This window comes from Martes martes, assembly GCF_963455335.1.
Source record: "Martes martes genome assembly, chromosome: 2".
NCBI classification, from domain to species: Eukaryota; Metazoa; Chordata; class Mammalia; order Carnivora; family Mustelidae; genus Martes; species Martes martes.
Genome location: NC_137889.1, coordinates 63288374 through 63311472, shown reverse-complemented (window position 1 = coordinate 63311472; position 23099 = coordinate 63288374). Strand labels below are relative to the sequence as shown.

Below are 23099 nucleotides of genomic sequence, written 5' to 3'. Positions count from 1 at the left end.
AGCCTCTCTGAATCACAAAGCTCAGGACCAGTTTTCTAAGCTGCAGGAATGGCTTTAGCTAAGGAATATGATAAAAACCAGAATAAATCAGGCCATTGATATATGAGACAAGGCAAGTAGAGTGCAGCTGTCTCCATTCATTCTGTCCATTTTTGCACTCAGTATTGATCGTCACAGCCAGATCTAACAGCAGTGTGTGCTGTCACTTAGATGCATCCAAAAGGAATGGATGGGCTCTGCCAAACCCATTCATTTCACATGTCTAGCCACAGTATGGTTTTTCTTGTTTGTTTGTTTGTTGTTTGTTTATGGTCAAGGTCTGTCATAACTCTGAACTCTAGTTTTGATTGCACTGTTCTTTAATGTCTCATTTAAAAGAAAATCAAGTAATAATTATTCCATATGTTACTTTAACACCCAGAGGCCTTCATTAAAGCCCCTTCCCTAGATCTCCACAAATCACTTTTCATTGCCTCCCTTCTCTCTCCTCACTGACTCTCCTATCATCCCCTATTTTTTATCCTCCACATCTCTACCTTGCTTTCACAAAATTTTGCACAAATGTTCTCCCATAGCCTTGCTGGAAATTCATGAGCCTTTTTGGGATGGGAGGAAGGCAACACCTGGTCTAATTTTATTCTCTATGTCCCTTTTGCTTTAGACATACAATAAATACAGTAGTGCTGAGGAATAGTTTTCAGGTCTTCTGTAAGTAAGTCTTTCTCTACTCTACTCAGCTAGCTGGCTTATAGAAGACAGTGAGGTATCAGAAATAAAGAAGTGGACAGGGAATCTGAAGCACTTACTGTCCTCTGCCTCGTGTTTCCACCAGCTCTGGGCTGTGGGTGAGAGACACTCTTAGGCCTCAATTTTACAATCTGTAAAGTGAGACAGCAAATGATTCTCGAGATTCCTTTTATTTTTATCTATTTATTTATTTTTTAGAAGATTTTATTTATTTGACAGAGAGAGAGAGATCAAGTAGGCAGAGAGGCAGGCAGAGAGAGAGGGGGAAAACTCCACTGAGCAGGGAGCCCAACACGGGGCTCGATCCCAGGACCCTGGGATCATGACCTGAGCCGAAGGCAGAGGCTTAACCCACTGAGCCACCCAGGCACCCCTCGAGATTCCTTTTAGCTAGAATTCTCAGATATCTCTAACTTCTCCAAGAACTCCTAACCACTGTATAAACACATGGTGGTAGAGACCATGGATTCTGGAGCCAGATACATTGCTTGCTTCCCACTCTGCCGTTTATTGCTTGGGAATTTTGTATAATTCTTCTGTCTGTATATCTCTGTTTTCTCCTCTATATAGTGGGAATCATAGTGGCACCATTCTCAGAGGATTGTGGTGAGGATTGAATAGTTAGTACACATGAAGAGTATAGAACAGTTCCTGACACATAGAGAGTAAGCATTCAATAAATGTCAGCTAGTCTCATTATGATGACAAACATAGGGTTTTAAGGCATTTGAGAAAGTGTGTGTTTCTCATCTAAAGGATATGCTCTTCCCTGAAAGAAACATTTGTAGATACACATTCATTCATTTGTTCAGCAAAAAAATGTTAAGTATCTAGTCAAGTGTCTAGTATGTGGCAAGTGTCCTGTTCTGTAAAAGGCATCAATGAGCAAAATGACAGATACACATTAAATCTTTTAAGCCAATGGGTAGTAAATATTCAGTGTTATTTTCATGGCCTGGAGAGAATTCCTTAGTGCATTCTTTTCATATATTCCTATACCGCTGGCAGATTGTATTTATAATCTTTGATCCTATTTTTAATTTATATTGCATATTTTATGTTGGTTTCCTACAATCCCTTTTCTGAATCTCTTTTTACATTTCTTACTTCCTTCTTTGCCCCCCCTTTTTTTTTCCTTTCTAACAACTTTTCTTCCCTTTGGACCATCTCTTGACCTCTCAACCTTTATTTTTATTTCTTTGGCTGGAGTTCTGCCTCCTGGTACTTCCTACAGCCTAGCCATAGTCTCTCTAAGCTTCTCTTTTCTTACCTATAAAATTGGGATAATCAATTTATTATTGGAATTTAAAATTAAATAATGTTTGTGAAGCACATAGCACAGTTCCTGGTACATAGTGTCCATTAATAAATGTTGACTATTGTTATGAAGCCCGTATTTGGTATCACTGAAACTACCAGCTCCTGTGTATAAGATTCAGACACTTTGGCTACCCATTGCATAATGTGGGACCATCCTCTTGACATTTTAAGAGAGTTGTGCTTCTTCTATATAATATTTGTTGTGCTGCTAATGATCTTTCATAGGCTGCTACATGTATTCCCAGGGAAAAGAAAACCACCACAACACACCAGATTGCAGCCATGTGACTGCAGTGGAGGCCTTGCAGGCCAAGTTGAACCTTGACAAATCCTTGTTCAGCCTTGAAAGCTCGTGTCATCAAAAAAGCAATTTTGACTTAGTTTCCTTTTGCTGCCTCTTTGGTCCAATATATACTCTACAGAAAAACATTTTTAAGAGGCTCCTTTGGAAAATTACTTATTGCATGTTAAATCTGTAAACTTAGAGACGTTTACCTGAAAGATTCTTGAAAAAATACAGAAAATTTCCACATCCATCTCACTTTAGGCTTTAGTTGAACTTCAGATTGTCCTTATCACTCTTAATCTAGATAGAAAAAGCAAAGTTAATAGTTTTAATACAGATCCACGAGTTTACATAGTCAGAAAAGAAGATTTACTTTTTCACTTAAAGGGTAAAAAGAAAAATCGTGAGTTTGAACACTGTTTTTTCAGCCTTAACATGTATCACCATATTCTAATTAGCAATGTATATGTTATTTCCCTTTTGTGTTCTTGTGTTTATCCTTTTTCTCATACAGCTCTGGATGTTAGGACTCTAAACTCCACACATTCTGCCTACTATCCAGGATCCTGCTATTCATTCACACACACACACACACACACACACACACACACACACACACACCCCTTCCCTACTCCCTGGCCCTTCCCTTTGCTTCCATCATCTTTGGCAAAGAGAATCATCTTCAGATTAGAAACGGTAAAGTAAATATTGGCAAAAGGAAAGTAGGAAAGTAGGCCCAAGATTAGCAGACTCTGTCTTCTGACCCAGACAAATTACTTCATAGGGTCCTGAGAAAACTAACATTTGAGATTGCTGAATTGCTATCTTTGACAAATCATAAAGAAAAGGAATAGAATCAGCAGCTGGGCATGTGCAAATGTCACTGCAAATATCAAAAAGGGGAAGAAAGTAGATTTTACACACTATTAACTGGTAATTTTGTTTTCAGTCTGGAGAAAAATTGAAGAAAGGGTAATTAAGTAGTGTGGTATAAGCAGTTACAAAGGAACATGCTGTGATTTTTGGAAGCCAGTGTGGGTTCACCAAAACCCAAGTTCTTAAAAGTAAAAGTTTGTTACACTTATGCATTTCTTTTTAAAATATAACTGCTAATCCAAAACAATACCTTAGAGCAGGGGTCCAGACTATAGCCCTTGGGCCAAATTTGACCATGCCCATTTGTTTCCTTATTGACTTTGGTTGCTTTTCAGCTACAGTAGCACAGTTGAGTGATTGTTTGTTTGTTTGTTTGTTTTTTAAAGATGTTATTTATCTATTTGGCAGACAGAGATCACAAGTAGGCAGAGAGGCAGGCAGAGAGAAAGAGGAAAGGGAAGCAGGCTTCCTGCTGAGCAGAGAGTCTGATGTGGGGCTCAATCCCAGGACCCTGGGATCATGACCTGAGCTGAAGGCAGAGGCTTTAACTCACTGAGCCAGCCAGGTGCCCACAGTTGAGTAATTGTAACAGAGCTGTCTGGACAGCAAACCCTAAAATAATTGTTATTTGGCCCTAGTCAGAAAAAGTTTGCCTCCCCCTGCTCTAGAACTAAATCAGTTCTTTTTGAATTTTAATGTGTCTACAAGTATTCTGGAGATCCTGTTAAAAATCCAGATGATGATACAATAGACCTGGGATGGTGTCTGAAATTCAGCAATTCCTGACAAGCTTCCACACGAGACCAGTGCTGGTGGCCCAAAGACCATGGTTTAGTCTAGCAGGGATCTAGATTTGAAACATACATTTAGAAAATTCCCCAATTTAAAAAAAGAGAGAGAGCTAAGTATGAGTTGGACGTCAGCTCAGTTGGTTAGACTCTTACTTATTTTAATCATAATGTTCAAGAAATGTTAGAAGATCACTGTCATCTTGGAGAGGTTTTTCTGGTCATTTAAAAATCACTATCTAATTATCATTCTCAAAAAAAAGATAAATTAATTATCATTCTCCTGTACAAGTAAGGGTATTTGAAGGGAGCAATAATGAGTTTGATAACTCAAATGTTTAGATAACTAGTATCAGCTGGGATGGCCTGCTGGACATTTCCTCTGTTGGAAAACAGTTGTCCATATATCTCTCACGTCTCTGTACATCTTGTCATCAGAGGCACTGATGGCCCTTTGTTCTCAGCTATCTTCTCAGGAATGTTTCTATAGTGAATGGCCTTGAAAGATAGAAATAGTATCTCCCTCTGGAACAAATGGCAGGTATACTTACTGCCACAGAAATATAAAGATAGTATTTCTCTCTAGAGCAAATGATAAGCATGCTTTCTGTCCCTTATCAAAGATTTGGATCCCTAAACTCAGTATTTCTTTTCTGGAATACAACCCACCATAGGTGCAGGCATCCATCTGAGCCCATTTACACCACCCTGCTTGACTTGGGAGGGAGGGGAGCTGATGCTCACTTAGTCAGCTTCCTATCCTGTGAGTGATACCGCCCCGTGGCTATGACCCAGGAGTCTTGTGTTTTCTTCCAGCATCCATGAAGCCATGGTCAGCTAACTTGTTACCTTCACAAGATGGTGAAATCTGAGCCCCATCACTGTCTTAGACACCCGCTCCCATTAGTCACTACACAGGTTTTCCAATCGCTGACTTGCCCCTGCCTGAACTTCACCTACTTAATATAGAAAATAGAAGCTCTCGGGGCACCTGGGTGGCTCAGTGGGTTAAGCCTCTGCCTTCAGCTCAGGTCATGATCTCAGGGTCCTAGGATCGAGTCCTGCATCAGGCTCTCTGTGAAGCAGGGAGCCTGCTTCCTCCTCTCTCTCTCTCTCTGCTTGCCTCTCTGCCTACTTGTGATCTCTCTCTGTCAAATAAATAAAATCTTTAAAAAAAAAAAGAAAAAGAAAATAGAAGCTCTTAAATGAAAGTCCCTTCAACTTTCTAACATCAAACACATGCAAGTTTGTCTTCATCTGTGCCTAATCTATCCTTTTCTCCCTTTTTACAATGAAGAGCTTTCAGCCCACCCCCTTCCTAAAGTTAAACACTGCAGCTGTGCACTGGGACTCCTTCCCTGCTGCCTCCTTAAGGTAATAAGTATAATCCCTTCTCTTTTCTAAACCTGCACGCCCTCCAGCCCCATTGACTTTTTTTCTTCTTCTTCTTTTTTTTAAATGAATTTTGGAAATCCCCGAGTTTCATCTTTCAAAAGCAAAGCAAACAAACAACAAAACAAAAACCAACATACTTCCTTTCCTTCATATTGATTCCCCTTCAGTTATGGCTCTTTCTCTCTCCTCCTCTTTATAGCCAGATTTATCCATCCATCCTTCCTTCCTTCCTTCCTTCCTTCCTCTCTCTCTCTTTCTTTCTTTCTTTCTTGATAGATTTCTTCAAGAATGTCCAAACTCTCTCTCTCTCTCTCTCTCCTCTTTCTTTTTAGCCCTCAATCCAGCTTAACGTCCACACTAGTTATTCCATTGAAACCATTTTCTGCTAGGTCTCCTCAGAGCTTTAATGTGTATTCTGTATTCCTGAACGTCTTTCCTTCTCTGTAATAGTAAGCCACCAACTGTATGGTGAGGACTCACTCATCTGTAGCCACTCTCCACCCTAGATTGAGCTTCTGTCCCATCTATCCAACTACTTAAAGTGTCTCTAAATGGAGGCCTTATAGACATCTCAGATCCATCATCTTCCTAAAGAAAAATTGATCTACATACATCCCAAGTCTACTGTGGCTCAGTAATTGGCTCCACAACCTCCTTATATGGCCAAAACTCACTTAATTTAGAAGACTAAGAAGCCCTCTGTCCGTCCTTTTAATCGCCATTCCTCCCTCAATATTTAGTTAATCTACCAGTCCACATGTCAAATACTTCTTGAGGATGTGATATCTCTGTCTTGATCAGTAAGCTTCTGTCACCTTAGCCCAAATCCACCTCTGCCTGGATTACTGAACAGCCTCCTCATTAGTCTCCCTCCTTTTAATTTCCCACCATTTTTTTTATTTTATTTATTTTATTTTTTTTAAAGATTTTATTTATTCATTTGACAGAGAGAGATCACAAGTAGGCAGAGAGGCAGGCAGAGAGAGAGGGGGAAGCAGGCTCCCTGCTGAGCAGAGAGCCCAATGTGGGACTCGATCCCAGGACCCTGAGACTATGACCTGAGTTGAAGGCAGAGGCTTTAACCCACTGAGCCACCCAGGCGCCCCAAATTTCCCACCATTTTAACCTCTTTTCTAAATTACACCCAGACTGATTTCTGCCTAAACATGGGTATCATCCAGCCCTGGCCCCAGGCCCTTCCCCTAGATCCACGCCTCCATAATTCTCTCAGTGGCTTCCCCTTGCCTTGAAATGAAGCCACACTCCTCAGCATGGATGATTAGGCCTTCCTGTTTCATCAGGCTTCTAGCTTCATCTCTCCCATGCCCCCCCCCCCACACTCTACCCTTCACCTGCAGTTGGCTGTATGTTCTTCTTGCCTCCAAAGCCTTTGTACAGCCCCTCCTCCCTCCCTGTGTGTTCTCTCCCCACCCGCCTTCTCCGGGGCTGCCCCTTCTTTATGTGCCCCACTCCTACTCTGCTTTCAGTTGTCATCAAACTGCTCTCACCTCCCTGTTAAGCACTCTCACAGCATGCTGAGACTGTAATTTTAAACACTCACCGTTTTACTGTGGTTGCTTTTCTGTCTTCTGTAAAGCGCTGAGGACATCATTGTACATGTTTCATTGGCCACTATCCCTCATCTAATGGGGCCTGATGGAGGAGTCACCAAGTAGGTATTTGCTGAATGTATCAGTGACAGATCAAAATCTCAGAAGATACTAGGCCAAATCTAATAAGATAACACTTACTATGTACATAAGACCCTTCATTTTAGTCTGAAGAAACGCCACAATCTTTTGGGAATAAGACAGTAGAGGTATTGCTTAACAGAGGTGTCGAAGTTACAGAAGGATGGGTAGAAGTGCTTTCTATAATGGGAACTCCTCACGGGCAAGAACCATAGCATAAATCATGCACTAAGTACATTAGTGAGGTAAACAATGCCCACCAGTGGTTGTAAGAGAAGAAAAATAGGAAAGAAAGAACAAAGGTATTCCAAGATAGTCTTCAAAGACAAGCCAGGGGCTTCACAGAAACTATTTTTTGGAGTTTTATGTAAAAGTCCACTTCAAAATGCCCGCAGTTTTATGTGCTAAGGAGACTTTGGAATCTTTTTCTCATCAGCTCCTGTGATGTGCGATACATGGTTAGCACTCAGTAATGTTTCTTTAATTAAATGTATGTCACTGAGACGAGCCAGCTGTCATTCCTGCAGGACCTCACAAGGTACTGTTGCTCCCATGGAGTCCCACAATCCAGAAATAGATCCTTAGCTCTTCAGGTCCAGAAACTCAGCTGTGTTTAGCACACCTCAATATGATTGTGTTTTAGGAGACTGAGGTCAGCTAGTCAGCATGCTCTCTCTCTTTTTTTTTTTTTTAAGATTTTATTTATTTATTTGACAGATAGAGATCGCAAGTAGGCAGAGAGGCAGACAGAGAGAGAGCTCTCTGCTGAGCAGAGAGCCTGATGCAGAACTCAGTTCCAGAACCCTAGGATCATGACCTGAGCCGAAGGCAGAGGCTTTAACCCACTGAGCCACCCAGGCGCCCCACGTGCTCTCTTTCTACCAAAAATGCTACTTGGAAAACAAAACTATTTTTCAACGTTTTCTTGGCAAACATGGACTCAGACTAGAGAGAACTGACTGGTTAGTGGCTGGTGTTATCTAGCTCCCATAGTCTGATGCCACTGTCTTTACTATAATGCCCTGTGCCTGGCAGACACACCAGAATGCTCAAGCCAGCTGCTAGGAACCTTCTTCCCCTGACAGAGCTATGAACATACTGAGAAATGCTTAATTTGGGGGTGTTGAGCCATTCATTCTGTGAAGGTCCAGTTTTAAAGAGGAAAGTGTAGGCAGATAAGAGGAAAGAGGCCCTTTCCCACCAATCAACCACAACTTTCTTTCCAGCTACTACTCCTAATGACTTTTTCTTTACTTTATGAAGTTTACTCTGATGTTTGCTCTGAGATCCATGTTTATCAGGTCATATTCTCTGGAGACCATATATCCTGACCATACCACCACTTTATAATTTATTGCTTAGGATGTATTGGCCAATCTCACTCATTACATATTAGTTCAACAAGAATAAGCTTCTCTTGAACTTTTTTTCTCTTTTAAAGATTTTATTTATTTATTTGACAGACGGAGATCACAAGCAGGCAGAGAGGCAGGTGGTGGAGGGGGGAGCAAGCTCCCCGCTGAGCAGAGAGCCCGATGCGGGGCTTGATCCCAGGACCCTGGGCTCGTGACCTGAGCCAAAGGCGGAGGCTTAACACACCCAGGCACCCAGGCGCTCCTTCTCTTCACCTTTTTAAGATACCATTGTATACTGACTACTGGACAACATGTGAAGACAAACTGGGAGTTTTAGTTGGCATTAACCCTTTTAAAAAAAACCATCTTAGCATTAACAAAAGTGCAAGGTTCAGAGTAAAGTAGCTGTCAAAGTAGAATTTTCAAAAGCTGAAAACATGACTTTCTTACAAATATAAAATGAGCACATGTCAAACATTTATTTAACTGAATAATAGGGGAACCAGTAGGATGGTAAAGTTGATTTTTAAGAGATTATAGAAGTGGGGATTATAGGGGCGCTTGGGTACCTCAGTTAAGCATTTGACTCTTGGTTTTGGCTCAGATCATGATCTCCAGGTTGTGGAATCGAGCCCTGTGTTGGGGCAGTGGGGGAGGGGGGTGCTGCTCAGCAGGGAGTCTGCTTGGGATTCTCTTTGTCTCTCTATTCCACCCTCCCCCCCCCAAATAAAACTTAAAAAAAAAAAAAAAAGAAGTAGGGATTATATAGTCCATTAGAAAAGAATACCAAAATAAGTTCACTAGGTTAAGGACAAAACTGGCTAATACCTACAGGGTAATAAGACCATAACCTTTGTCATCTTTTTTTTCTACTAGACAGAAATTATTTCTGTATCTACTGGACAATACTGTATAAGTTAGCATGTAATTTCTGAGCCTGAATTACTAGTAAATAAAGTCAAACAGAGGTATATCCCTCCAGGTAATTAAGTAATCCTTGAATTGGCCTGTTAGTGCTCCAGGATGAAAGCTCCAAGTGTTGCTCAGTTGTCATGAAATGAGTACTATGAAGGGAGTTGAGGAAAATTGGAAGGAGAGATGAACAATGAGAGACTATGGACTCTGAAAAACAATCTGAGCGTTTTGAAGGGGCTGGGGGTGGGAGGTTGGGGGAGCCAGGTGGTGGGTATTATGGAGGGCACTATTGCATGGAACACTGGGTGTGGTGCATAAACAATGAATTCTGTTACGCTGAAAAGAAATAAATTAAAAAAAAAAAAAAAAAGAAATGAGTGCTATGTGCTCTTAGGTTCACCTGAAAGAGATTAGGTCTAAGAGGAGCCTCAGAGCCCTACCCTAGGGGAGTCATGTTGAGGGGGCTGCCTAATGACCTTTAGCCTGGAAAAGACTTAGTGTGGGCACCCAAATGCTCATCTTGGCATTATTCTTAAATTGTAGGCTTGAGGCAATAGTTGAAGAGTGCAGAGATTTTATTTACACCACTCAAAAGCATCAATTAAAAGGCCATCCCAGGACATGAGGGGTGAGATGTGCCCTAAGTTGCTCCAAAGGGGAAGGCAGGGCGACCGTGGAGGCGGTTTGGGATCATTGAAAAGAGAACTTTTCTGTTGTGAAAGGTCAGCGTGTGCCTTCAGAAGAACATTGCCTCTCTGTGGGTTCTCCGGCGAAAGCATAGCCATCATAGCCTCGCCTCACTGGTGAGGGGGTCACACTTCAGAGGAATTTCTGTCGTTCTGTAAAAATTAAGAGATTGCCTTTTAATTAAAAAATAAAAAGCACCTTTTCCAAGACTTAACATTCAGCATCCTAGAGACAGACACCTAAGAAGTCAATTTTGGTTTCTGTGTGATCACAATAGTTGTTGCAGCAAAGCCTTTTGACAACATTTCCTATTTTTAAAAAAATGATAATTCACTTAAGTTTTGCCTTTTTAACTAGCATTACCGCTGAGAGGCACATTTACAGTTTTGTTGTTGTTTTTGTTGTTATTTGGGGGTTTTAGGGGGCTTGTATTGTGACTAGATCTCAGTGTCTGAGATTTGACACTTTTTTTTCCTTCCCACTGAAGCCATTGAAATATATTCACCCAGTTATTCACATCAGAGGTGTAAATGGATTTTCTGAAGGCTTTTTTAAGAGCCAATCAAAGCCAGTCACTTTGTGACTTGACTTCTTCAGGTGTTGCAATCAGAAAGCTTAGCACTCCATCCCAATTGCAAGGACGCTAAAACTATGTCTTGACCTTGAATCTGCAAGCAGAGGGGTAACATCTTTTGCTAGAAGTGCTCATCTACCACCTCTTTGGTTTTATCCATTTACATAGGATTTACTGGGGAAGAGAAAAGAGACAATCAAATTGAGCCTTCTCTATACCCAAGAGAAAAGAATATGTTTGTCTGACTTTCCATCTCCTAGTGATTGTTGCTGTTACAGTTTACATTTCAGTTCACCCTTTTTACCATCGATTTTGTAAAAACCTGACTTAAAAAAAAATGTATCAACCGTGTCACACAAAGGCTGATCTCTCAATTTGTTTCATGTCATCAAAAAGACATACTGAGTTTGAAGCTCCTCTCAGGTTTACTCTAAAAATACAACCCTGAGGAAATAGGGTAAGACTACAAAGATTTTATTTACACCATTCAGGCTCCCAGGCTGTGGAATCAGGGAGACAGAGATTGAATTCCTGGCATCATCGCCTTTTCCTAGGTCATTCTATATCTCTGAGACGTAGTTTCCTTCTGTAGGAGATGGGGATAATAATAGTACCTACCCCATACGGTTGTTGTGAGAGTTCCATAAGATAACATTCATGAAGTCCTTAACACATCACTGATGTGAGATAAGCACTCCATAAATGTTGGCTATTAGTATTTTAACAATTATTGTAAAGACTGCACTAAAACTTAACGGTGTTCTTGTCACGATTAATGGCATTGTGGCAGACTCATTTCCTAATACAATTGAAAAACAGATTTCAGCACAGTATAACAATTCATTCTTAATTAATGAAATTGACTAAACATTTTTAAGAAAATAATGAGGAATCTTGAATCCAGAATTAGAAAACACATCCTATTTGCCAGGAAATTTTTAATATTTTAGGAACAAATATCATTAAATCTTTAGAAGATTTGCAAAGAAGCGACTGTGTTCAACTATACACTTGAAATATTCAGACAAGAAAACCTGCAGATAATAGCACTCTGCATTCCAAAATAGAGTCATCTTTAAGAATTGGTTATCACCTTGAGAGCAAGATCATACAGCACCTAATCACTATATGTATGTCCGAAGCAGAACTCTGTCGAAAACTGTACTGATTGCTGAAACTTGACACCCAGGACCAGTGGCATAGTCACTGAAGTGAAGTTCTGGATTTGGGGGTGGGCAAAGCAGGGTCAAATCCATGTTTTGCCTTTGCCATTTATTTTCTATATGGCTATGGGCTGTTTGCTTAGCTTTTCTGAACCCCTATTACCTCATCTATAAAATGGGCCTATGATGCAACCTACCTCCTTCAATAGGGAAGGACCACATTTTAAGAATGTGCTACATGAAAGTGCTGAAGCAAAATGCCATTAACAGTCCAGGTATTATTACTAATATTTTTAGTATTCCACTGCAGCAAAGGAAAATTAGTGGTCACCAGGAAGAATGTGGGTCCCCATGTACTTATAAGATGCCAGTGTGGCTTCACCTCCTCTGATAAAAGACAAATACTCTCCGAGTGGTGACAATGCTCAACATTCATCCTAGTTGAAAATTCTAATCCCATCACAGATACCATACCTTGTTTCTCATGAGTGTAATTGGTGCTGTTGGTGTTTCACAATTAATATTAATTCAAGTTTCTACTTTCTTTTATCTGGATATGGGTGAATTGATAGATAACAAAGGTAAAACTGGTAAAACTTACAGTAAGTCCAATTTTTTCTCTATATACGAAATTATTTACCGCCTCATTGTACCTTGATGTTCTCGAGTAGTTTGCCATTGTTGATCAGATCAACCTCAGACTCCCTCTTCTGGCCATGAGGTCCTTGGTGACCTGGTTTCTGATGCCTCCACTTCATATATTCTTCCCACCCTGCTCAACTTTGTATAGCTTTGTGAATTCCCTTCCCTCTTCCTGGAACATCCTTGTTTTCCTTTCTGCCAATCAGTTTCCACTAATTCTTCTAATTAATGGAACAGTACCTGTCATTTAAGTGGACTTTCAATAAAAGTTTAAGCAAATTGACTTGAAATCAGACGGCTCTCACACAGACTGAAATAGCCAGATATTTTCATTTCCACATACCTTGTAAAGTTTGGAATTCTTCCTGAGGTCTAAGTATATTCCATGTCATTGAAGGAAAGACAGTAGCTCTTAAAATTACTTTGGCATTTTGCACATTTAGCTCTCCTAAAGGTGCTGATGAGAACCTGTTCTCATAGACACCAATAGAGTTGATAAGCCATAATACATATTTTAATAAACAAATTAACACTTAAAATGTTGTATTCATTATTGCTAGCTGCAAAAGTTTGCACAATAAAGAAGCATTTATTCTATTACTTAACTATAAAACAAACTCATATGCGAATCTTCATGTGTAAATCACATGTAGTATATTGCCTAAGAAAGTCATAGCAATGTTCATAAAAGGTAGCCCGCCCCTCTTGGGCCACATCCAAAAGAATTAGTTACTGTAATGATGAAAAGATTTCATATAAATATCAAAAGGACTTTTTTCCAAATGTAATGAAGTGGTCCCAGACCTTAGATCCTGGGCACAGTATAGTCTCTTGTCTGTCTCTTTCTCTCACACACAATACACGTGCATGTGTGTGTATACACACGCACACAAACACACGCACACACAGACTCTTTGGAATTTTAAAGTTCCAAATGGAATTCATTAATAAAAATATGGAATACTTTTTCTTGTATAAATCATAATGAAGCGTTGAGAGATAAAGGAAGAACTAAAAGGGGCGAATAATCATCTGCAGCTCTAAAACTGAAACCTGTCATGTTAACTCCCAACTCAAACACCTAGTTTTAAAGATTTACCTTCAAGAAACCTAAAAGCTTGTATCCTGCCTCATTGACAACAGCCTCAAACTGTTTCCTGTCATTGCAGAAAACAAATCTTTTGCTCCTTTCTGCCTAGGGGAGGCAGAGGGACCGAGGTGTTCCTATGTGGCTGAATTAGATGAAAGATTTGCCTTCCACCATGGAGACATGGAGTCTAATCAAGTGAAATGAGTTTTGAGATCCCAGCTCATTTCCTAGGGGAGATCGGTTCACATTACAAAATCACGACATCTCATTCATCACAACTGACGTGGTCTTTGCTCAGGAGAGGACCCCAACTGGGACTGAACCACCTGTCTTCTCTTGAAAGGGGGCACTTTATCCAAGTTAGAGTTGAAAGCCTTAGAGTGAGAAGGCTTGCCAGCTTCATCCGAGTGATACATATGCAACATGGAAAGCAACTTCCATTTTAAAAAGGGCAGACAAGTTTAAGGAAGATTGGTGATTGTACTTTTAACGGCACCAAATACAAATAATCGCGTAATAGAGATGCTAAGACTTTATGGTAGGGAGAGCCAAGACTAGGCCTCCCTCGTCTTTATCACCTAGATTTTATTAAACGGAGGTGAGAAGGATCAACATTTCCATGCATCAGAGTTTAAAATGGCAAAGAAAGTGTCCTGCTTTCCAGGCTGATAAATGATCATCATCTCTTTTATTTCTTGCAGGGCATCGTTATAACACCCCTGCTACTGCTGCTTTTTGTGAGTATTTTGATGTTGTCTTTAATATCTTTTATTAAAAGCCATGTACAACCCTTTAGGAAAGGGCATTAGGATGAAATGGAAATTTGAATCTTTTTGCACCACTTTGCATCACATTTTGTTCTTCCAGTTGAACTATACCAAATAATAACATGTTGACATAAAGGATCTCTGTGGTCTCATGATCCAAGGACGGCATCAGAGCGCAGTTACTAGGCCTCTGACTCCAGGGCTAAATCATTAATTATTGCAAATTAATGACCTGCGACATAGGTCACAGATATATGCTCTCTCTTTTCTCATTAGTAGAACCAGAGTGATTGCTAGTGACCCAGTGTTTGATAGAAAGAGCCAAGGATCAGAGGACCAGAGAAAACTTGGGTCCCAAGGCTTGTAGTAACTAGCTCTCTTACTCTGGGGAATGCTGCCTCAATTCTTCCATCTGTCAAATGGGAAGCAGTAATACCTACCTAGGCTGTATGCCAGGGAAAATGAAATGTGCCTCAGACATAAAAAATGCCAGCCACTGGTTAACTAAACAAAAATTTTTCTGAGAATGAGAACTGCTAATTAACTGTCTTATTTCTTTTGGCGCTAAGCATATGAGAAATTAGATGAAAGATTGTAATAGAAATTAATGTTATCTCATGCTGAGAAAAGCATATGTAATCATGAATGATACCTAAAATATTTTATGAACTGTGCATTTTTCATACACAACATTTCCCAAGTATAAATCACTCCACTCATCACTGAAATGGAGTTGGGGATCGTTTCTGGGTGTGAAATGTAGCTGTTTGACTAGCACTATTTGTCAGAGAATTAAAACTATGGGGAAAATTTATTTAATTATAGTGTAATTACCCAAGTTGGAATTCAATTAGAGTAATAGTGTGAGGGACTTCATTTCTTACAAGCTGTGCAGGAAGTGGAGAGGGAGAGATGCCCTCCTAAGCAGTTAGATTCTGCATCTTTCATGAAAGACATTACCTTCAAGTAATAAACCTCAGCTTCGCCATCCCTTCTGAAATGCTGGCTCCATGCTGACAAGGTTAGGAGGAGTCAAATCATCAGATCACTTTGCTCAGCATAACAAACCTCATTAATTTGGATTCTACCAATTCAGAATTTGCAGTGAGTCACATTAATACTGAAGTGAATGTTGATTTGCATTCACTTGGAAGAGAAGTCTTGGTATGTGCCCAACTGCTTACTCAATGTAAGGAGCTAGGATCACCCCTTGGTGTTCTTTCCGAGACCTTGGATCATGATTTCTGGGGGGCAGCCCTCAACAGGCACAGGATCCAGGCCAGTCTGAGGGCCTCAGAAGACTAATGGAAAGCACCACGGTTATGTGGTGCAGGTTTTCTCCACTGCAGAAGAATGTCATCTCTTCCTGTGACTCTTTTAAGATGACCTGGGGAGAAGCCACAGCTACAACTATGGGGCTGTGACCTAGGATGGCACTTTGAGTATCTCAGAGTCCGGAATCTCTCGGACCCTGTTTCAGCTCGTAACTACAGAACCAGATGAGTTCTTTTCTCCTTCTCCTGCCCATTTCCAGTCATAACAAGAAATGTTCCCAGCTCATTAACATGATGATATCACACTGTTGCAAACTTTCCCCTACTCTTAGACACAGAAACCAGTGAGCTTTAGTTGGTTCAACATTTTAAACAATAGATCTACAAAAATAGTGAAAGAGACCCCAAGACCCTCAACTTCAAAGTTTAATGCTTCCCCTCTGACCTAACTCATTAGGCTGTCCCAATAGGTTCAATGACATCATCACACAGCATCAATAGATATGTCTGTGTTACATGACCTTACATCACATGCATGGCATATAACACTTTTTGTCTGTTAGGGTTGTCGTGTGTTTCACAAAGCAAGGTCATTCCTTAAACACTTGAATTACCAGGCTTCACTTTTGCACAGGACAAAAACCTGTGCAACTTAAATTAGAACACATTCCGCAAAAGCTGTAGTGTTTTCCTATCATCCTGGTTTGGATTGAATTGTGTACTCCCAAAAGATATGTTGAAGTTCTAACCCCGAGAACATCAGAATGTGACCTTATTTGAAAATAGGGTCATTGCAGATATAATTATTTAAGATGAAGTCATACTGGTGCAGCGTGGGCCCTAAATCCAATGCTGGTGTCCTTACAAGAAGAGGTGTCAGACCCAGAGGGAGAATGGCAGGTTGTGATGAGGCAGAGATTGGAGGAATATGCAGACAAGCCAAGGAACACGAAGGATTGCTGGGTGGCAGATATCACGGCTGGAAGAGGCAAGAAGGGATTCTTCCCTACAGACTTCAGAGGGAGCCTGGACTTGCTTGATTTCAGACTTACAGTTTCCAGAGCTATACAACAAATTTTCTGTTGTTTTAAGCCACGTAGTTTGTGGTATTTTGTTAGAGAAGCTGAGGAAACTAATACAACCGCAGAAAATTGAATCGTCTCTTTAAAATCATATCTTGAAAATGGAAATTTCTAAGTGTTCAGGTGCAGTAGCTAGTAAAGGCCATTTTTACTGATGGAATCTCAGTTCTCTGTATTCTTGACCTCTCCTCAGAATGTCCCCCTTCACCATCTTGCTCCAACTGAAACCTGTCCTCTGATTCATGTTTCTGCTACAGGTGTCTTTCATATCACTGAGCCTTGAAATGGGGTAAGGTGTCTCTCTCGTACCTCATTACCAATTCCAGATCATCTCCCATGCCTTCTTCATAAAATATTTCATTCCTTTGGAGGTTATGCCAATATACCTATAAATCCAGCTACCGCTTCTTACTGTAATTATCAATAGAACCCAAGGTCACTCTCTGAGTCCAAAAAATGTTAGCACCTTCCCATTGTCTCTTTTTTAAATAGTATGCTTAGATTAATTCTTGGTGTTTTTCAATTTTCACATAATTGATCCTCCTTATATCCTGGCCTCTAAATTCTTGACCTCTTCTCCAGTAAGAATACCTTCCACTTCATCTCAGCCAATCACCCCTGTAGTCACACACACCTTTGACTTTCTTACTGCCAATAACCGTATCCTTATATAGTCTCCTTTTGAAATGTGTTCTCTTACCAACAGCTCCTATCCTTGTGACCTAGTCCCCAAAGTAAAAAGTCTTCAAACTTGCTAGAATGGCCAGTTTATTTACCTTACCACCTTAACAAAGCCTCTAACCTACTCTACCCTCACTCCCTTACCCTCACATCCCATCTTACCTAGCCTAGATCTCATGGTCCATCATTATAATTACTATAGCACACATATGCCATCAAGAACCTTACTGCTTCATATTTGCATGGTAAAGTGCCAATCCTGCTTAAACCCAACTCTGTACCTTCCTGCATGTGTACCTGAACATGGCTGGAACACGCACTCGCATGCTGACTGGTCTCATTTGAAATTCATGACAACTAACTGTGCTCCTGGTGATCCTATTGCCTTCTCCTAATTAATCCCCATCCCTAGTCTCCAGAGAATCATTTCATACCTTCTCCTTGTTTCTCAAATCTCTCATGCCTCTTCTCGTTTTTCATCTCATCTGATGCAGAAAGGAAATTAGCCTATGAGGAAATTAGAAGCAATCAGAAATTTTATAAGATCCCACCTACCTGCATCTATATTCTTTGTCTTTTCTCCTGTTTCTATAGATAAACTGTCTTTGCCCTCCTCTAAGGCCAGTCCCTCCTGTTGTGTTATCGCTTATTGCCTACTTAACAATATGATTCACACAGATATCCCCCTTTCTCCTATATTATCAAATTTTCTATCTCTGCTGGATCATTTCTATTAACGTATAAGTATTCTGTAATATTACACATCTTAAAAATTAAATCTCACCTTATCCCACCTGCTGTCCATTTCTGTCCTCTGTCTTACAGCAAAATTACTCAAAAAAAGTTATTTAAACTTACTTGTCACTCGTTCAATAAGTATCGAGTTCTTCTTACATGCTAGGCACTTTCTTCCAAGGATATAGCAATGAGAAAAAAGATACATCTTTGCTCTTGTGGAGGTTATATACTTGTAGAAAGAAACAGCCAACAAATAAGTGAAAATATAATGTATAAGATGAGTGATAGATACTGAAGAGAAAAATAAAGAGAAAAATATCTATGAGTGATAGATACTGAAGAGAAAAATAAAGAGAGGAGGAGAATAAGAAGTGCCAGAATGGGTTGGAAGAATTACTGTTCTAAGTAGAGCAGTCAAGGGTGGGATTTACTGAGAAAATCATATTTGGGAAAGGCCTAGAGGAGATGAGGGAGCCTTTGATGCCTTCTGATGGTAGAGTGCTCCAGCTGGAAGGAATAGAAAGTGGAAAAGACCTGAGAGTGTGCACGGTGTCCTGAGGAATAGTGAGCAAGCCAGTATGGCTAGAATGCAGTGAGCAAGGAGGAGAGTTGATGGAAATGAAGTCAGAGTCATAGCAGGCACCAAATGATGTAGAACCTTTCAGTCCTTTGCTAAGGACTTTAAATTTTAATTTGAGAGACAGGAAACCATTAATAGAGTTTCGATAAGAGAATGGCTTGTTCTGGCATACCTTTCTAATAGATGATTCTGGATGCTGGGTTGAGAATAGATTGTCAGGAGCTAATGACAGAGACAGGAAGAGCAATTAGAAAGCTAGTACAGTATCCTGGCAAGAGACGGTTTAGCTTGGACCAAGGTGATCTGGTCCAAGTGAGTAGATCTGGCGGAAAGTAGTTGGAAGTAGAACTTGAAAGAACTGAAAGGTTGAATAAAGGTTATGAAGGAACAGAAGAGTCAAGGATGACGAAGTCGGTGCAACTGGAAGGATAGAGTTACCACTTACAAAGATAGAGAAGACTGCAAGGTTGAACATGTTAAAGGAACTTATAAGGAGCTCAGTATTGCACATACTTGGATAAAGATGTCTTTGAGACATCCAAGTAAAGAAGTCAAGTAAGCCATTGACTATTTGAGCCTAGAATTCAGAGGAGAGGTCTGGATAAGAGATACACATTTGGGAGAGGTCAGCATTGAAATGGATTTGAAATTAGACAGAATGAGATTACCAAGAGAGAGTAGAGAAGGAAAGATATCAATGGACTACCTTCTGGGGACATCCTACTAGAAGTCCTAGCAACAGCCATCAGACAACAAAAAGAAATAAAAGGTATTCAAATTGGCAAAGCAGAAGTCAAACTCTCTTTCTTTGCAGATAACATATACTTTATATGGAATACCCCAAAGATTCCACCCCCAAACTACTAGAACTCATATGGCAATTCAGTAATGTGTCAGGATACAAAATCAATGTACAGGAATCAGTTGCTTTCTTATACACTAACATTGAAAATATAGAAAGGGAAATTAGAGAATCGATTCCATTTACTATAGCACCAAGAACCATAAGATACCTGGGAATAAACCTCACCAAAGAGGTAAAGGATCTGTACTCGAGGAACTACAGAACACTCATGAAAGAAATTGAAGAAGACACAAAAAGATGGAAGAGCATTCCATGCTCATGGATCAGAAGAATAAACATTGTTAAAATGTCTAAACTGCCTAGAGCAATCTATAGTTCCAGTGTAATGTATACTTTCATCCCGATCAAAATTCCATCAGCATTTTTCAAAGAGCCGGTACAAACAATCCTAAAATTTGTATGGAACCAGAAAAGACCCCAAATTGCTAAGGAAATATTGGAAAAGAAAAACAAAACTGGGGGCATCATGTTGCCTGATTTCAAGCTTTACTACAAGGCTGGGATCACTAAGACAGCAGGGTACTGGCACAAAAACAGACACATAGACCAGTAGAACAGAATAGAGAGCCCAGATATGGACCATCAACCCTATGGTCAAATAATCTTTGACAAAGCAGGAAAAAAAATACAGTGGACAAAAGACAGTCTCTTCAATAAATGGTGCTGGGAAAATTGGACAGCTATGTATAAAAAAAAGAAACTCAACCATTCTCTTACACCATACACAAAGATAAACTCGAAATGGATAAAAGACCTCAACGTAAGGCAGGAAGCTATCAGAATCCTAGAGGAGAACATAGGCAGTAACCTCTTTGACATCGGCCACACCAGCTTCTTTCTAGACATGTCTCCAAAGGCAAAGGAAACAAAAGCAAAAATGAACTTTTGGGACTTCATCAAGATCAAAAGCTTCTGCACAGCAAAGGAAACAGTCAACAAAACAAGGAGGCAACCCATGGAATGGGAGAAGATATTCGCAAATGACACTACAGACAAAGGGCTGATATCCAAGATCTATAAAGAACTCCTCAAACTCGACACACACAAAACAGAGTATCACATCAAAAAATGGACAGAAGACATGAATAGACACTTCTCCAAAGAACACCTACAAATGGCTAATAGACACATGAAAAAATGTTCATCATCATTAGCAATCAGGGAGAGTCAAATCAAAACCGCATTGAGATACCACCTTACACCAGTGAGAATGGCCAAAATCAACAAGACAATAAACAACAAGTGTTGGAGAGAATGTGGAGAAAGGGGAACCCTCTTCCATTGTTGGTGGGAATGCAAGTTGGTGCAGCCACTTTGGAAAACAGTGTGGAGATTCCTTAAGAAATTAGAAGTAGAGCTACCCTATGACCCTGCAATTGCACTACTGGGTATTTACCCCAAAGATACAGATGTAGCGAAAAAAGGGGCCATCTGCCCCCCAATGTTCACAGCAGCAATGTCCATAGTCACCCAACTATGGTAAGAACCAAGATGCCTTTCAACAGACGAATGGATAAAGAAGATATGGTCCATATATACAATGGAATATTATGCCTCCATCGAAAGAATGAATACCCAACTTTTGTATCCACATGGATGGGCCTGGAAGAGATTATGCTGAGTGAAATAAGTCAAGCAGAGAGAGACAATTATCATATGGTTTCACTTACTTGTGTATCATAAGGAATAACATGGAGGATGTTGGGAGTTGGAGAAGAGAAGTGAGTTGGGGGAAATTGGAGAGGGAGACAAACCACAAGAGACTGTGGACTCTGAGAAACAAACTGAGGGTTTTGGAGGGGAGGGTGGTTGGGGGTTGGGTGAGCCTGGTGGTGGGTATTGCATGGAGCATTGGGTGTGGTGCATAAACAATGAGTTTTGGAACACTGAAAAAAAATTAAATTTTTTTAAAAAGTCAGCAAAGACTACCAAAGATTTCCACTTTGCTTAGGAAGAGCACCAAAAGGTTTTGGTGTCCTAGAAGCTACTAGAGAATGTGTTTCAAAAAGGGGAGAGTGGTCAACTACTTCAATGGTGGTAATAGTTCAGTTAAAGTGAGAATCTATTGGTTTTAACAAGATGGAGGTCACTGGGGACCCCAGCAGGAGCTATTTCAGCAGAGTTGTGGAGGTAAATACCTAAAGTCAGTTCAAGAATGAATGAAAAAGAGTTAAAGACAGTGATAATCACTAACTCTTTTGAGGCATTCTGTTATAAAGTATGCAGAAAATGGGACAGAATGAAGTTAATGTAGGATCGATTTTTAAGTTGGGAAAATTACTAGGATATTTGTATTGACACATTAATTCTGTTAGAGAAGAAACAATTCATACAGAAAAAAAAAGAAGGGAAAATTTGTGGACCCATGTCTTTGAGTAGGAGAAAGAAGGTGAGTTCTAGTGCAGAAAGGGAGAGTGTGACCTCCTAAGCACAGATAGTTCATCCATAGTAATAGGAGGGAATCCATGGGATAATGGCAAAGATACAAGTAAATTGGTTTGTGTAACTATAGGAGTCTCTTATGATTGTTTATATTTTCCTGGTGAAATGGCAAGTGAAGTTAGGCATGGAGGACAAAAAAAAAAAGGCAAGAAGGTTTTGGAGATTTGATGAGAGAGGAAAAGATATGAAATAGTTCTACGGGAGAGTGAATGGAATGGCCAGAGACAGTTGGATGCTCTGGTGGCACTAAGAACCATCCTGAGTCTTTACAGTTGGCATTGGCTCAACCTGGATTTTCCACTCCGATATCCACATGGCTCTCTCCTTCACTTTCACCTCTGATCTCCAATCAAATGCCATTTTAGGAGAGAATCCTTTCCTAACTACTTCATGTAGAACAATATACCCTGTCTCCACCAGTCTCTCCCCACCTATCATCCTTCCTCGTTCTTTTTAGCATTTATTATCACATGACATCTTCATCGTTTGTTAACCTGTTTATTATCTATCTTCCTAACTAGAACAGAAGCATCACAGAAAAGCAGGGACTTTATCTGTTCTGGTCACTGCTGTAACCCCAGTGCCCAAAATAGTGCCAATCCATGGAAGCCACTCAAAAACATTTTTTGAATGGATGGCTGGTAAAGGAAAATGTTTCTGTACTCACAGCACTTCTGACACCAAATGTGTGTGGTTTCGACGCCAAGCAATTCTCCAGTTTTCTGTGGATACCAAGCGAGTGTCCTGCAGTTTTAACACTGCATGGAGTTAGCACAGACCCCTACAGGTAAAGGGCTCACTCCCACAAGACTGCCCCCCACTTCCGGAACCAATGGCAAGTAGTGGGTCTCCAAGATACTCATACTTCTGTCTGATTTGGCTTCAGGGTATCCCATGAGCCCCTCCCCAGGTTTGATAATTTGCTATTTGCTATTATTATGGTTCACAGAACCCAGGGAAACATTTACCTGCCAGTTTATTTTACATGATATTATAAAGAATACCTGGAGTCCCAGAATCAAGCCCCACATCGGGCTTGGGGAGTCTGCTTCTCCCTCTGCCCCTCCCCCTGGCTCATGTCCGTTATCTCTCTCTCTCAGATAAATAAATAAAAATCTTAAAAAAAAAAAAGAATACAAAT

The 23099-nt window shown here is 40.3% G+C and overlaps 1 protein-coding gene across 2 annotated transcripts in view; it reads left to right on the top strand.

Annotated features, from left to right (window-relative positions):
• The window catches only part of SLC10A7 (solute carrier family 10 member 7), a 271785-nt gene that overhangs the window by 178094 nt on the left and 70592 nt on the right, over positions 1-23099 (top strand). The window contains exons 6-7 of one of the 2 annotated variants that reach the window (XM_080796640.1): positions 14231-14266; positions 16910-16984. In XM_080796640.1, the coding sequence (XP_080652766.1) occupies positions 14231-14266; positions 16910-16945 (72 nt within the window). In that variant the 3' untranslated portion in view covers positions 16946-16984. Of the gene's footprint in view, positions 1-14230; positions 14267-16909; positions 16985-23099 lie in introns of those variants that run through there. The other variant, XM_080796639.1, reaches the window with a different exon arrangement.